This window comes from Mustela erminea, chromosome 1 (genome assembly GCF_009829155.1).
Source record: "Mustela erminea isolate mMusErm1 chromosome 1, mMusErm1.Pri, whole genome shotgun sequence".
Lineage (NCBI taxonomy): Eukaryota > Metazoa > Chordata > Mammalia > Carnivora > Mustelidae > Mustela > Mustela erminea.
The window spans coordinates 210,321,347-210,337,914 of NC_045614.1; the positions used below are offsets into that span (position 1 = coordinate 210,321,347).

At 47.5% G+C, this 16,568-nt stretch overlaps 1 protein-coding gene across 10 annotated transcripts in view; it reads right to left on the minus strand.

The window, feature by feature from the left end:
- The window catches only part of RUNX1 (RUNX family transcription factor 1), a 263,627-nt gene that overhangs the window by 84,589 nt on the left and 162,470 nt on the right, over positions 1–16,568 (minus strand). For 6 of the 10 annotated variants that reach the window (XM_032354432.1, XM_032354441.1, XM_032354406.1 and 3 more), the window contains 2 exons: positions 11,894–11,932; positions 5,604–5,857 (listed from right to left, as the gene is read on the minus strand). In XM_032354432.1, coding sequence (XP_032210323.1) covers positions 5,604–5,857; positions 11,894–11,932 — 293 coding nt within the window. Of the gene's footprint in view, positions 1–5,603; positions 5,858–6,264; positions 7,552–8,547; positions 8,719–11,893; positions 11,933–16,568 lie in introns of those variants that run through there. The other 4 variants (XM_032354474.1, XM_032354396.1, XM_032354465.1 and 1 more) reach the window with 4 other exon arrangements.

The following is a 16,568-nucleotide window of genomic DNA, read 5'->3' on the forward strand; positions in this document are numbered from 1 at the left end:
GCTGATGATTCTTGAATCACTCTCCCTTTGTAGTTCCTCTTTGAGACCCGCTACTTGCTTCTCTTATTTTGATTATCAGTAGCTGGGAATTCTGGCATGCAAGGCAAAAAATGAGAAATCTACTCTTTGCTTATTACTAATTGCAAAGTCAACAGACCTCAGAGAAGAGGGGTCTCACTTTCGGCTACTGCTCTGAATTCAGGAGTGGAACTATGTGGCATTTTTATATCTGTGGGTCCCCTAGATGTGTCAACTATGTCCTGATAGAAGACTGAGGTCTTCCCCAAGCCCAGACGATCTTTAGGAATTCCTTTAATGTAACTGAATAGGAATGGATTTCCTAATAGGGCTACTGAAGAAAACTGGTAGATAATATTTTTGACATTCAGGTCATAAAAAAGCAGTAATTTCAAGGTAAAATGCTCTGAAGACCATGACATAAAGATGGTTTGTGCAGTTGGTTCTAGTTCTTGGCCATCATTTGACTCTTCTGGAAAAGATTTTTTAGGGGCTAGATAATTATTATTAGCTATATTTCCATTGTTCCTATTTTTTTAAAGTGGTCATAGGATTTCAAATCAAAATGCCCCAACTTTTTCCTATTCCTATCATTTCTGATACTTCTCATGGCAATTTCTCAGTAGTGAATTTTGTGTTAATCATTCAATTATATAATCACTTTTTTCATTCTGTATCTGAGTTGTAAGAGCAATGAATTCGCCAGGGATTATTATTCCTTTTAACCTAAGCATCATGACATACTTGGGTTAAAACCTATATTTTCAATTCCCTTTTTCTGCCTGTAAATAAGGCTGCCATAGGCTCCCTTGTACGATAGCAGAGCCATTGTTTCTCGAAATGCCCATCGTTGTTGCCTGCTTGGCCATAACCCCTTCCCCGTGTCATCCAGGTGACCATCTCTGGCTTTTATTCCTTGATGATACATCAGCTTTCATATTCTGAAGAGTATGACAGGGAGGACAAGCCATCTCATCACAAGGGGCCAGGGGACCAGGAGAACGAGCCCGCCCAGCGATAGATAGATATGTTCACCTGTCTTATCCCACTTGCTTTGTGGAGCACAGTCTGGGCTTTTATCTTTCTTCCTAATCCTTTCCATCTCAATACTGGGCATGTTTTCTATGAAGGAGATTTAAAAACAACAGCTATTTATTCCCCAAGCACTCTCTAATTAGATATTTCGTTCCCATTATAAGTGTGTTTGTTGCCTTTTAATTAAGAGCAGTAATACGACGATTCCCTTTTGTTTCGAAAACATCATTGAAATGTATCTCCTTGATCAGTTATTTATATATTTTACCTTTTTTCTCCTATACCCACAAAATGTGCTGGCTCTATTCTGCTTTTTTCAGTCTCTGAACATTTTTTCCACTTTTTTTCTCTCACTGTGTTCACTTCCTTCTGTAAAATTAGCTCACAGTGTTGAAATGCTCTCCTTGAACAGATACTTTTACTTCCTCATCCCCATCTCCCTGTGATGACCTGGCTTCTCTATTTTAATCCGACATTTAGTTATACTTAACAAACGAGGTCTTCAAACTGAGTAACTTCTTGTTGGGGAAGAATCTGGGAAGAGGTTAAAATAAGTAAATCTTGTTGTCTGTCTTCCAAAATGCATGCTAAATCACCGTCCTCTCACTGGCTCCTCTCACGGTGCTCCAGGCCTGTTCTGCTCCTCTCTCCTCTTTCCAAAACTATCCTTGTCAGTTTTTGGCAAACTCAGGAGACCTTCACCAAGTAGAAACAAATATAGAGTAAAATGATCATGGTGGCTAAATATGAAATGGTTGTTGATGTTGGAACCTAAGACTAACAAAATTAGCAGTTTAACCCTTTCTACCCCTCCCTTTCTAAAAAAAATGCAGCAAAGGCCAAAGATATGTGGGTGCTTGAAGATAATTTTCTTTTGCTTTGTATTTTATTGATCTCAGAGAGATCTTCTTTCTCTTTTTTTGGCAGGAGGATAGGGGAGAATATTAAATTACAGTAATAACATATATTGTCTAATTGTTAACAAGCACACTTAGACTAGATTAAAAAATTAAAAAAATTAAAACTAACACGTCTGCTAATTTGGTACAGATTGTCCCACTGACAGACAATAAGAGCAGCATTAAAAAAAAAAACAAAACAAAAACTCACTTCAAACAGAAAAAAAAAGAAGGAACTGGAATGAAAAGCTATAAACAATAGGTAAGGAAACACAAACATTTACATTTTAACACAGACCAAACAGACAAGAAGGGACTTGCTGGCCAAAGGATATCTCATATTTCGTTTTACTTCTCTGTTTTTAAAGTATCAGGAAGTTGGGCAAAACATCAGCCCTCCTATGCACTTCATGAGTCTCCCCACACTGGGGTTGGCTAGGCTGTTCACAGTTTAAACTGGCATTTCGAACAACTCTAATTAGGTTGAAATTACAGTTACAATTCATTTATTTCAAATCCCTTAATTTTCCAGAGTTTCAAAGAAAGCTGTGGAGTGGAACCCAGAATTCAGCCAAGATGACATTTAATGCATACCTAGGGACTGCAATCTTGCCGACAGAAACACTACTTACTGCTTTCTTACGGAAAGAATATGACTATTAGCATCCAAAACCTCTGAACTTGCTGACGGCATGTTTATGCCTTTGGACCCTGGTGTACCGGGGCCTAAACAAACTGTAAAACTGCAGTATTTAAAAATACATATATATCCTCAGTTATCTACATAGCTCTTTAGGCTGCTTCTGGAAATAGTGGGTAACTCGTAGCAAATTGAAGATTTTCCCAGCAGTAAAATAGCTCTCTTTTCTATACTAAAATAAATAAATAAATAAATAAATAAATAAAAAATAAAGGTGTTCCATGGGAAAAATGAGGGCGGGGTATGTTTTGGGGTCCAGGATAAGCAAATAGGAAGATTTTCATCTATTTGAAGGAAAAATTCATAATCCGAAGTCTCCCTTTAGTTTCTAAGATTCAAACAGGGGATTTACACCTAAGATTTCAGGGCCTGGGAGAGCATCACTTAAATGCTCTGTTCATCAATATCCTCAGACTTTATCACTGCTTCGCACGACCTCCTCCTTATTGCAGGGAATATAGTCACTGTTTACCGACGAACTACTGAAAAAGATTGTCTGGGGCTTATTTGAAATCCACATTTTGAAGTCGCAATTTGTACAGAAACTGTCCGGGAGGCAGGTAGATGGCTAAGTGCGGACTGGGGCCAAGGATACAGAAGCAATCAACCTGGACACAGTCACCTTGTGAAGGCTAGCTTGCTTCTCTGCCTAACCGTTGGGTTCGTTCCCTCACTGAAAATGCTGTCTGCCCCTTCAGTTGTGCAGGGAGCAGGCGTCCTTCAGGAAGAGGCCTCTCTTGACGGGGACGGAGTGCTGACAGATATTACTCAAGTGGCCTCATTTCTCCGCTCTCCTTCCCTTTCCTCCATATGTTCTCAAGACCCACTTGACATTTTTTCAAGAGAACTATGCCTTGGTCATTTAGGAGATGACAAACTATTACTCAGTAAAACAAATCCGATTTTTTAAAATTTTATTTTAAAGTCAATTATCATTTTGAAAAAAGAAATCTCTTTGGTTACTAAGATTTCTATGGAAAGAATCCCCTGATGCCTCATAAAAGCAAGTTATATGATTTTTTTTTACAGTGTTTTAGAAAAAATATATAATGCTTGTCTTGGGGAGGCTTGAGAAACTCCATCACTTCACCTCCTGAAGATTATTAATCACTTAGTGTTTTGATATGTTTGGGCGTTGGTTCCTGGCAGAGGAGGGGACATCCAGAAGGGATCCTGATTTACCCCCAAAGGAAGCCAAAGATCTTAGAACCCACTCGGTTGGTGTGTCAGGGGCACCGGGTTTAAATGACCCTATGGGCGATTATCAGCTTGTCTCCTCCCTCTGCTCTTATCTGAAAGAGGCCCCAGGGCCTAGTCCCCTGTCACTGAGTGGACTCAGTCCTGTCCTCCAGCTAGAGGAGCCTGTTTAGGTCAAGCGATTGGAATTATTTAAAATTGAAATAAGCTCACCACCCAAATCTACAGAGATGAAGGACAGCAGGGAAATAGCCCAGGTGGGCTGCTCGACCCATTCCCCATTCCCTTCCCCTCAAAACCTTCTGCTTCCAGAACACTGAGGCACTTCTAGAGACATAGGCAATGACATATTTTCTTTTGTTCTAGGAATCCTAATGTAAGTTCGGAAGGTGCAGAAAGCTTAAAATTAAAGAACTCCCACAGTACTTTATAAAAAAGCCAACACTGCCCATTGTAACTAGATCAAGATCCAGGAGAGGCCTGGAACCATTAAAAAAAAAAAGAAGAAGAAAAAGCTTATGTTAAATTCATCTCCCCTTTAAAGGGCACAATTACCTTAAAAAGAAAGAGTAGCTCATATTTACAGTTTCCCCCCGCCACCGCCTTTCTCAGACCTTTCAAAAAGAACAGGGAATGACTGCAGATTGTACTAACAAGTTGCCCCTTCTTAAACCCCCTCAAGACAGAAGAATAGAATCCCCACCCCCAAAACCAAATTTCTACTGTTTTTGGCTTGGGTGTGTGTGTAGGAGGTGGGGAGGCGGTGGTGGTGGTTGTTGTTTTTAAATTCAATTTTACTTTTTCAGTGTGGGTGGTTTTAAAACGCCCAGTGCTGTTTCTATATTCCCCTTGAAGGCCGAGGGTTTTAAAGGCAGCTTGACGGCAAGATTAGGGGCTCAAGTGAACGAAGGACCCCTTGAGCGGTTCATCTTAAGTTGCGGAATCCATGCCACCGGCCTCCTCAGACAGAAATGCCCCCGGCGGGTTAGACCCCGACTCGCTGAAGACAGCCTTGCCACCTTTCCCGGCCCCAGGCTTAATCTAGGTGAGCCAGAGATAAAGGTTCGGGAGGGTTCCAGGAAAAGAAACAGGATTCGCTACTTGCGGCTTCTGGCGGAGCAAACTAGAAGCTGCAAAAAAAAAACTCTTCAGAAAACTTTTGCAAAGCTAACTACGCCCTCCGTGGACTTTGGACATGCTAATTTCGATGGGACTGTTAAAGACGGGGTGGGGGTAGGAAGCCTTGACAGTTTTCCTTGTCAGTTTATTTTCACTGACCCGAAAGTATAAAAGTAGCTTTATTTCCTGATGCCTCCATCGGAGGGAGGCAGAAAGGCTTGGGTGTCAAGCCAGAGGTCGGGGGAGAAGCAAGGGAGCAGACAGGCTTGCCAGAGCTGGGTTAAAACTTTTTCTACTTTATAGCAAAGCTAAGGACCTCTGTCAGGGAGCTCCGGGGCGGCCCTCACTGGACTCCTCTGGGGGCATCCAGATTGTTTTCAGTCTTCCCTGGAGGCAGCCCCTGCGGGTCCCACCCCACCTCCCCCGTACACACACACACACCGAGGATCGCCACTGCAACCCAGCATCCCCGGTGTCCCGAGAGCAGGAGGACGGACCAGGGGCCGCGGGGGGCAGCGCCGGCCCCCTTCTAGAACCCGGCCCCGCCCGCCAGGCCACTGCCCTCCCTGATCGCCCCTGGCCTCCGCCGGCCTTCGCCCGTCCTGTCCTCCCGCCACCCGCTCCGGGCCGAGTACCTTAAAAGCGATGGGCAGGGTCTTGTTGCAGCGCCAGTGCGTGGGCAGCACGGAGCAGAGGAAGTTGGGGCTGTCCGTGCGCACCAGCTCGCCGGGGTGGTCGGCCAGCACCTCCACCATGCTGCGGTCGCCACTCCTCAGCTTGCCGGCCAGGGCGGCGCCGGCGTCCGGGGCGCCCAGCGGCAGCGCCTCGCTCATCTTGCCCGGGCTCAGCGCGGTGGAAGGCGGCGTGAAGCGGCGGCTCGTGCTGGCATCTACGGGGATACGCATCACAACAAGCCGATTGAGTTAGGACCCTGCAAACAGCTCCTACCACGCGGCGACAGGGGCGCGGATCTTCGGCAAGCAGCTCCAGGGAGACCAACATACAAGTTCAGGGCCCTTTATTGCTGCGGGGGGGAAGGGGACTGGGGGGAGGCGGGAGACCAAGTTACTAACAGTCCAGGAGCGGGGGCAGTTCTGTGATGCCGGTGAGCCTTATACCCGGCAGGGCTCCTAGCAACCGACAGCTTAAAGCTTTAAAAACTGGGCGACTAGAATCCAAAGTCAAATGCCGAGGGAAACTGTCTTCTGAATCTTGCTTTGAGAGTTTAACTTCAGTCTCTGGCTGTTAAAAAAAAAAAAAAAAAGTTCCCGGAGGCAAAAATTCCCATACACTTACTAAAATATTTATACGGAGAGCAAAAGGACCAGCAAATACATAATTTGGAAGTTCCAGTAGTAAATCGCCTGTCAGTTTTTTTTTTTTTTTCCAGGTGAGTTTTGTCTAAAGTCCCAGTACAACACAAAATATACGAGTGTCGTCCGTACACAGAGCCACTTTCATCATGCAAAACTGGCTTCGGTCCTCAAAAGCAAGAGCTGCTACTTCCAAAGGTCATGCTACTAATGTATGTGCACGTATATATAAATATATACATTTGCTCTACTTCATAAAATATTTACAATTCAATCTGTAGAGAATTTAAACACAACAGAAATCCATTAATGTACGCTGCTGATTCTTTTTTTAAGTAGCCTTGAAAATAATCTTCAGTAGTTGAAGAAGGGCTGGGCTAGAAATACTTGTCATGTTTTCTTAATAAATTCTGGCAAAACGCTCAGTTCAGAAAATTCAGTTTTTCAAAGAAAAGCTAATCTTAAAGGAAAAATAAAAGTCCAAGTCGATGACACTCAGAGTACAGCTCTCCACATCTGAGAACTCGGGTTTGGGGATGTTGGTTAAGTTTGTGGCTGATCCTGTGGTTGGTGGGAGTTGAGCAGCCGCCGAGTCACACGCACGCAGACACGCACTCTTCCGAAGCCAGCCGCTGTCTACATCGACTCGGTGAGTCAGCCCGACTTGGGCAGTAGTGAGATGATCTTCCTCCAACGTCGCCCCAGCGCCGGCCGGTTAAATGCCGGGACGCACCTATACCTACGATCACCGCGGAACCGCAGCAGGTGGAGCGGGCCTGGAGAGGCTCCGCAGCGCTGATCGAAACAGACGGGGCGGCTCGAACTATACACGCAGTCACACTCCCACGCACACTGCCACGCACACGCAACTTCACGGCTTGCCTCGAAGCACAGCACACTTTCTCCTGCAGTTGTCAAAGGAAACAACCGGGGAAAAGTTCACGGGCAGGAAAGAAGTTGAACAGCCAGCCAAGAAACCAATTCATTCAAGAAAGAGAAAGAAAAAAAAAAAATCGTAGCTCCAACGCAGGTCAAGAAGCAGCAGCGAGGGTTGACTGTCTTCTGGCGTCCCCAGGAGCCCCAGGAAGAGGTGCCTGCCGGCGCAAGGCCGGGCAGCGTGGTGCCCTGGCTGGGTCCGGCCGCGGGGCACCCGTCCCGCCTGCGCCCGCTGGCTCTATGAATGAGAGTGCCTGGAAATGAACGTGCTTTTACTGTAAGCCCGGCCCGAGGAATTCCATTCCCTCAGCTCGTTTGCATAGGGGCGGCCGCCGTCCAATCACAGGCCTTTCCGGTATCAGCCAGGGCGCGGCTCACCGCCGCGGGCTCCTGGAATTGGCCCGCGCGCCCCCGCCGCCGCCGCCGCCGCCGCCGCCGCCGCCGCCGCCGCCGCCGCGCGCTACTGTACGCGGCCTCCGCGGAGAGTCCGAGGCTACCGCGGCCTCCCCGCTCTCCCCGCGCACCCGCATCCACGCACGCACACGCACACACTCACACATTCGCCCGAGGCCCCGCCCTGGGGCGAACCGCGGCCCTGCGTCTTTGCACACATGCACAGTCGCGCGGCCGCCCGCCCGGGGCTGCAGTGCGCAGCGGCGCCACAGGCGGCCGCGGTCTGGAGACGGAGGATGTGGGAAGAGAGGAGGCTGGCTGGCCCAGGGAGGGCTTGGGCCGCGCGCCGTGCCGGGAACGGCCCCGGGGCCGGAGACCAGCCGGACGGAGGCGCCCCTCGCTCCCTGGAGATGCAGCGGCCGCCGAGAGGCTCCCGGGACCGGCGCCGGAGCCCCGGGGCGGCCCCAGGCCCTGCGCGGCCACCCACGGCCGAGCCTCTGCTTCCTCTTCGTGGGTGGGATTCGGCCGCGAGGGGGCCGGAGGGCCGAGGGCCGGGCCGCAGAGCGGCTCCGCGCGGCACCAGAGCCGGGTGGGCAGCAGTAGAGAAGTGGCGCTGATTCATTTAGTGAGGCCAGACGGTTCTCGGTCTCCACAACATGGTTTTGTGTTTTTAGTTTTCTCTCTTGGTTTGTTTTCTTTAATTGGTGTTTTCACCGCGGCTGGGCTGCGGCTTAATTATGCAGCGCGCCCCACTCAGTCTGAGTGTGCTTCGCGGCGAGCAAAGGAGTGTCGGGATCAGAAAAGACCCCAAAGAACAAGCTCCGGGAAAGTTGAAAGCATCCGCTGGGCTGTTTCCCTGTTCTGGGAGCGTCGGCTCCCCCGCAGGCGGCACTGAAAGCCCACCGCTGGGCCCAGGTCGCCCGAGCCCTGCACCCACCTCCGGCTCCCCGGAAACGGCTCTGGCTCCTCTCCCCGCCCCCGCGCGCCCGAGCGGCCCGGGGTGCTGAACCCACCCCGGCTTTGCGCGCGGGCGGGAACTTCCCCAGCGTCGGTCCCCGCGGCGCCGGGGGCATTTTCGCGGAGCTTAGAAGGGCCCCACCCCGGCGCGCAAGGCCCGTTCCCCCCTCACCCCCCCCCCCCCACGCCCGCCTGCCGAGGGGCTCCCTAGCTCCCCGGGGACCCACTCCGCCCCCACCACCGCCGTGGGGGCCTCATCACCCGGGGGAGGGCGGGCTCTCACCCCACCCTCAACACGGAGACATCCACTTCAACTCCCGAGGGTGTGGGGGATCCCCTCCCGCGCCCCCCTCCCCGCGGGGGCCCCTCCCGCCCGCCGCCTCCTTCCCCACTGCGAACGCGCGGCTAGGGTGCTGGGGCCGCCGTCGCGCCGAATTCTTCTTGGGCTTTGCGGCTGGGGCCTAACGGATGCGTCGGTCAGGGCGGGCCTGCCGGGTAGGCCCTTCCCGGGCGCCCAGGCTGCTTCCCTTGCCCCAGGACTAGAGAGGCCGCAAGGGCTGCGCGGAGCCGCGGGGAGGCTGGCGCCGGTCCCGTAGGTCCCTGCGGGCCGCGGGCTCGGGGCGGACGCCAGGGGGCAGCAGCCGTCCTCGCTGCCGCCCCGGGCGCCCGGGAACGCCCCCGATGGCGCGGGACTCTGCCGCCCTCCCCCTGGCCTGTGGGTCGCTCTAGCAGCAACACCAGTTTGGGGAGAAACGACTGGAATCGGCTGCTTCCCGCCCCTACTATCCCGGGCGGCGGAGCTGGTGGCGCAGGAACCCTTCCGCGGGGTTCTGCGCTGTCCTGACCCGCCCGCATCAGAGTCTCTTCCCGAAACCCCTATGCACGCACTGCGCGGTCGGCCAGCTCGCCACCGTGGGTGCTCCTGGCGTCCGCGGCACCGTCCCCCAGCCCGAGGCCTCGGCTCCCTCCTGCCCTTCCGAGCTTCTCCCCAGGTGGGCCGTCCCCTCCCTCCTCTCCCGGACACCCGGGACACTCCCGAGAACAACCAGCAACTTGCTGCATTTTGTTTGTTTTCATGGGTCTGGGGTCTCCGAAAACTTTTTATTTTTTCCTTAAAAATGATTTTGAAGAAGCCGAATTTCAGGAGTAAAGACCCACAAAAGTCCCTTCTCCACCTTGGCGCAGCGATTCCAACTATTGCGCAATGGCCAAGTCTCCTAGTCTGCCGGCCCCCGACCGGGCTCGGACGCTGCCTGCCCTAGGGACGAGTTGGGGCAACTTAAACCCCTTTACCGCGGCTCAGATACATCGCTGTAAGAGCGCACCGAGCGCTCCTGGGGACCGCCTCCACAGTGCATCCCCCGGGACCTCCGCAGACCTAGAGGGTGCACAAAAATTTGGCAGAAGCGAAAACGGGCTCTGATTTGGGGGATATAGCGGACTGGGGTAATTCGCCCCGCGGAAAGGTCAGAGAAGAAGGGTCCTCTGACGCTTGGGCGGTTTGAAACCCTAAACCCTGCGAGGGGCTGCGGGTCGGACTCTGCGGCGGTCTCCCTGGCGGGGTCAAGTTCCTGTCCCCAAAAGAGGTACGGGGATAGATGCATCAAGTTAGCCCTTCAAGGGCAGCACTGTGGGCGCTGCTCAGCCGAGTATCAACCAATAAATGTCGAGTTTGAACGTCGACAAGGATGATAAGAGCAGGAAAATCTTTTGCTGATTTATTCTAAATCCGGCCGCCGCGCATTTAAGGTTCCTGGGACCTGCGCTGGCTCTAACTGCGCCGTGCGGTGCACACTTAAAAACAAGAAACAAACAAAATGCAGCAATCTTCCTTGTCGAGGGACTGAAATGAATGGAAAGCAGGCAGCGTGAGGCTCAGCTAAGGCGTATCTAGAGACCCTTAGTCTGAAAGACTTTTTACAGACCTTACAAAGTTCATCATCGCATACGAAATGAAAAGTTCCTTCTCACCAGAAGAGTCCATTTTAGCGGCAATATAGAATTTCCCTTCCTTCGCCTTTCCAAGAAAGGAAAGGAAACATTACCACATTCACTCCTGGAATAATACTAAAATTTACTCTTGTCATGATACAAAAAAAAAAAAAAAAAAAAAAAGCAAAAACGAAGCGATGTGTTGGGCGGATGCTATAAGATGGATTTTTCCAAATTTGCTGCGTGGGGGAAACTCCAATAGTGCTCATAACAGGAATGAAATGTAAGTTTTCACAGGGAAATTTTAAAGTACTATTTGGTTAGTTGGAAGAAAACTATCAATTTCATTGGGAAAAATAACAGTTCCTTGACCTTTTTCTTCAACTTAAGGTAAATATAAAACAAAGTGGTCTCAGAAAATACCTAAATATTTTACACTTTTGCCGTTTTAAAACCCTCTCAAAAATAAAATAAAACCCTCTCAACCATTCTCTTAAATCAAAATTCTCCTCTGTGAGTAACATATTTCTAAGATTACATTTCTAAAAATGCCATATTTCTAGAAGAAAATTTTTTCTATCTCAGTGGACCATTTCAATGAAATAAAAACCAGAGAATGTATTTGGCTAGTGTTTCTGGACCAAACTGGTGCGGTTGATACAATGTCACAAGGATGGAGAATATTTTTGTGAAGAGAGTAAGGTGTTAACGTCTGTGCAAATAACCTGCTGTACACAGGGTCCAGTTTTCAACATTAGAATTTAAACACCCTTCTCCCCCCCACCCTCTGATGTGGCTTTGAGATTATTTTACTTTTGGAATCTAATTACTTGGGGGACAAGATTCTTTCGTTCTGTCACCATATCCTTCCTCCATATGAATGTTTTCATAGGATGTGGTGCTTCAAGTGTGAACTGTTCACCATAATCCTGCAGCTCCCAAGTAGCAAACTGAGAAATTTTTAAAATTAATTTTCTTTCAAATTTAGTATGCTTAGTAAACATTTTACCCTCATAAAAGTTTTGCATTGCCACTGCAGTAACAAAGGTAATAAACTAGGTAATAACAGATAGAAGCCAAGCTCTATTTTTTTTTTTTTCCAGGGAGTCATGTAGAGTCATTTAATAACAGCAGAATACACCTGTGGTAAACTACTCTGCGGTACTGAGGGTATCATTTAAAGTTTCATTGGAATGTTTTATATGGTTTGATATTTACAATACGAAGAACAGCTTTTAAGTATTTTTGAATCAGCAAAAAAAAAAAAAAAGAGCCTCAATTATTTGGCTAATTTATGTCATAAGTTACTTATAGATTTACAAAGATAAAAATCATCCATATGCACGTATGAATGTGCATATTTTATTTAAAATATAATTTGGAATCCAACATACCGTGAACATCTCTAGATGGATTCATTCCGTGTACACATTCTGAAAGAACAGAAAGTAGGAAAATAAAAATAATTGTATAAATATACTGACGGCAAACACCAAATTTATTGATAGTTGATGAATTTTATTCTAATAGTAATACATGCAAGTATGAAAACTAAATTTGTTTATTTTTAATTTTAATTTTAATTTTTTGTTGTTGGCCGATTGCCCTTCGCACTTTTTAGCACTGGAGATCTTTATAGTATATTGTCAGCTTTGGCACAGGAATAGCTTAAAACAGTAACCAGCAAATAACAAATGAACTGTTACATTTGCACATGGTTATAGGGGACTTTAACAAATATTTTCCACTGCTAGCTAGTGCTGAATCTTTATCTTTCATACAATCACCTTTTTAAAGCTTTGTATTTGATGCTAATGTGATATGAATATCAGAAATCCATTTGGAGAATGTAAAAGTGAATCAGAATTCAAGGTGAAATTAAAACCAAACCCTAACTTAATGCCAAAACCCTTGAAAATTGGTATTATAGCACAACTGAACTGCAAGAAGTAACAACAAGTTTTTTAAAGCCATGAGGATAAATAATTTTGAATGCATCTTTTGAAAGAAAAAAACCCGATAGGTAAACATTATCATAACTTACTTCCAATAAGACAGTTTAGAAATATTTCCTCCTTGCTTGCTTACTCTCCTTCCCTATGCTAAGGAGGCAGATTATTTATACTGAAACCTCTCATTCTTGAAATAACAATAACATTCTTGAAATAATGATATCAGTTATTACTGAAAATAACCATCATACGCTAATGGTCATATATGACTCACTTACTATATGCTGCTGCATATACAGTTATAGGTAAACCCATTAAGCAACGTCATCTGAAGCTACTTCTCTTTCCTTTCCATATCTACATGCATTGTTCTGATCTTGAAATTACTGGGTTAGCCTGTATGACAGAGCTCAGCACTGAATGATTCACATGGAAGATACACCATTTTCAAAGCCTTAGGATTTGAGCATTTCAAAAATTGCAGACCTAAAGCTTTCAACTTTACTCCACAATATTAATATATCTTAATTTTTTTTTTCAAACAAAGAAAGGAGGTAATTATTTCAGATTTCCAGACGCTGTTTAAATAGGCAGGAGAACAAGATTTACAGCTCCTCAGTCTTATATTTTTTTGCCAAAGCAAAAAGAGCAACTAAAATAATAAGGGGTTCTACAAGACTGCCCTATGATGAAAGATTCAAGCAATTAAATAGGTACTGTCTCCAAGGAGCATCCTTAAAACAAAACAAAACAAAACACCAAGATTGTGGTTTGCATATACATAAAATAACTCCATACAGATTTTAAAAAATAGAGCAGAGGAAAATCATTTGCACTAATTATGAATGATAAGGTAAGAAATATCAAATGTACCCTGAAGTTAGTAAGTTCACTTTTAATGAGCATGGGAAAGAGTCCACAACAGTAATACCAACCAGGCAGCCAAATTCATATTAAAGAGACCCAGCAGAAAATCTCTAGAAACCACCCTGGAAAGTCTTTCATGGGACCCTAAGAAGCCTTTCCATGTCAGAGGCTGAGACACAGAAGGAGCAAAGTAGAAAAGCAAATGTTTTGTTTACACACCTAATATTTCACTGGTTCTGAGAGAAAAACCCACATTTTTTTTTTAACCTAAAAACAAGGGCAAAAGTGAGCGAAGTTTAAAAGGGGTGTGTGTTGTCTGTTGGAAGTGGCCCTACTTTGTCCCGTGTCCGTAGGCTTGAGGCCACATGAGGGCACACCATGAAGCTGGGGAGGGGCAGGGGAGGTCTGCAGGTGAGGTGGCACCTGTGGAGGTTGGCGGTCATTTGCCCAAAGAGTTGTTAAAGATGCTACAACCTGAACTGTAAGAGAGGAGATGTCTTGGGTGTTTATGGCTGCAAGACCTCAATTTGGCTCCCCTACCCTCCTCCAGCTCTCTCCCAGGGATTCATGCTTTTCTTTCTTTCTCCCTTCCTCTCACTGAATGCTACTAAGTGCCAGGTAATGGCCAAAATGCTTTTATATAACTTGCTGCAGCAACACCATGAATCCTTACCACAACACCATTACCATCTCCGTTTTACCGATGAGGAACCTCGCACTCAGAGGGTTTAGGAGACTTGACAACGTCACTGTAATCTGCTCACGGGTGCCTGTGCACGCACACGGATGTCCACGCACGGGTGTGAATGCATGATGAGCTGTGTTTCTTTCTGACCACAGCTATGTATTTTCATGGGTATGCTCTGTAGAGCTCTGACAAATTAAGCTCTAATCTCGTGTGTCAGTTTGATCCTCCCCTGTTTCATCATCTCCATTAGACACTATCCCTGAAATTCTTTACACTGCAAATCTCGAATGTCTAAGAGTCACAGTCTGAAGTTATTTCTGGCCATCCACAGAGTTTGAGGAGCAAGTCAAGGTCCGTTTAGCTTTTAAATTCTTTTTTTAAAAGATTTTTTAAAAATTTATTTGACAGAGATCACAAATAGGCAGAGAGGCAGGTAGAGAGAGAGGGAGAAGCAGGCTCCCAGCTTAGCAGAGAACTCAATGCGGGGCTCGATCCCAGGACCTGGGATCATGACCTGAGCCGAAGGCAAAGGCTTAACCCACTGAGCCCCCCAGGCATCCCTAGCTTTTAAATTCTTAATAAATATTAAATAATTTCCTAGTCCTTTCCTGCCTCCACTCCTTCAAAATGACATCTTTGGGACTTTCCTAGATATGAAGCACCTGATCGCCTTCCCGCAGAGTTCTCTAAAGCTTTCTATGTGCCAGGCAGAGTGCTAGGCTAGTCGGTAACAAAGGACAGAGGAGAAGAATGGAGTGTGATTGTGTTACCGAGTGTCGGTGGACTGTCAGGGCGCCAGGAAGATGGTGGGAGGTGTACAGGAAAAAGAAAAGATCATACCACCTGGTGTGCTTGGGAAGGCCTCCCTTCACAGTAGAGGTGATACTTAATGTGACTCCTGGAGGCTAGGTAGGCTTTTACCAGGCGGTTGGCAGGGCTGGAGGAAGGGTTTGGGGAGGTGGGAGGGGGTAGGGGAGAAGGTGCTCCTGGTGGAAGGGTCAGCAGGAAAAGATGTGAATTTGTGAAATAGAACCACATGATAGTGTTAGTATAGTTAGTCGGAGTGTGAGCCTGGGGTCAGTGTGCTCACCAAGACACAGGTCACAGGAAGCTGAAGAAATTTGCACTTCAGTGTGAGGGCAATGGCTTCTATGAAAGCCTTGAAATCTGGAGAACAACAGGACTAATACATGTTAGAGGGAAGTAAATCTGTCCGAGGGGAGAGGTGAGTGGGAGGGGTCAGAGATAAGGGGGAGGGAACTACTGTGGCTGTCCCACAAGGAACTGTCAACATCTGTGTTCGGGTGGGAACAATGGAGATGGAAGAGGGGGCGGTCGTGGGAGAATAGAGTGTTCCCCACTTCGGGCCCGGGTGCCGTGAGCAGCAGTAGAGAAGACCTGAAGAGGTGGGGTGTGCGGGTAGACACGAGAATCGGCTTTGGATGAACAGAATGGAGCTGTGGGTGCTGGTGGGGAAAATAGCCAGGACTGGAGGACAGAGGTCCTCACAGATCTACAGTGGCTTCACATTGTACGGAGACTGTGTCTGGGGAGAAGAGAGCATGGACAGAGTCCAAGACCATCAACATCTAAGGAGTTGATTAGAAAAAGATGGAACCACCGAGGAGACTGAGCTAGGAGGAGATAGAGGAGAGAATAGAGTCTTTATTTATTTATTTGACAGAGAAAAAGAGAGAGATCACAAGTAGGCAGAGAAGCGGGCAGAGTGGGAGGGGGAAGCAGGCCCCCTGCTGAGCAGGGGAGAGCCTGATGCCCTGCTGGATCCCAGGGCTCTGGGATCATGACCTGAGCAGGAAGCAGAGATTTAACGCACTGAGCCTTCCCGCCCACCCCTCCCCCCACCCCGAGATAATAGAGTCTTTAAAACAAAAGAACATGGGAATTTTGAGAGGAAAGGCATGTTTCAAAGGCCAAGGCCAAGGAGGGGCCATGGAGATGATGACTGAAACAATTACATTGGATTTGTCTCTAGGGGAGGCATGGTGACCTTTGCTAGAAGACGTTCAGTGGAGCAGAGGACGAGGGGCAGCGAATGGTTGTAGGGAGGGGGAGGTAGGGGCTTTGTGGAGGAGGGAGGAGAAAGGTAGAATGGCCAAGAGAGGGAAAGCCCAAAGTTGAGATGTGTGTGTGTGTGTGTGTGTGAGTGTGTGTGTGTGTGTTGAAGATGGAAGATGCGTGAGAAAATTAACATTTGCTGTGTGCATTTTACCAAAGGTCAGACTCCTCAGGTCCCACCCCAACTAGCTCTTCTTGCTTTGCTCATAGCATCCTCCTCCTCCTGGCTTCCAAGTTGGATCCATGGATTTATCTTTGAGCTCATCCAATCTGCTGCTGAGTCCTCTTTTTGGTTACTTTGCTATAATTTATCCCCCTTTTCTGTTCCTATTGCCATCCTCTGGTTCAGGTTCTTATGGCCCTTTACCAGGTTTCCCTGCAAAGGTCTGCAAAGGTCTGCAAAGGTCTCCCACAAGGGAGCCTCTATTAATTTCATATAGTACATCCAGATTGATCTGCCACACCTCTGCTCTGCAAACTCCGTCA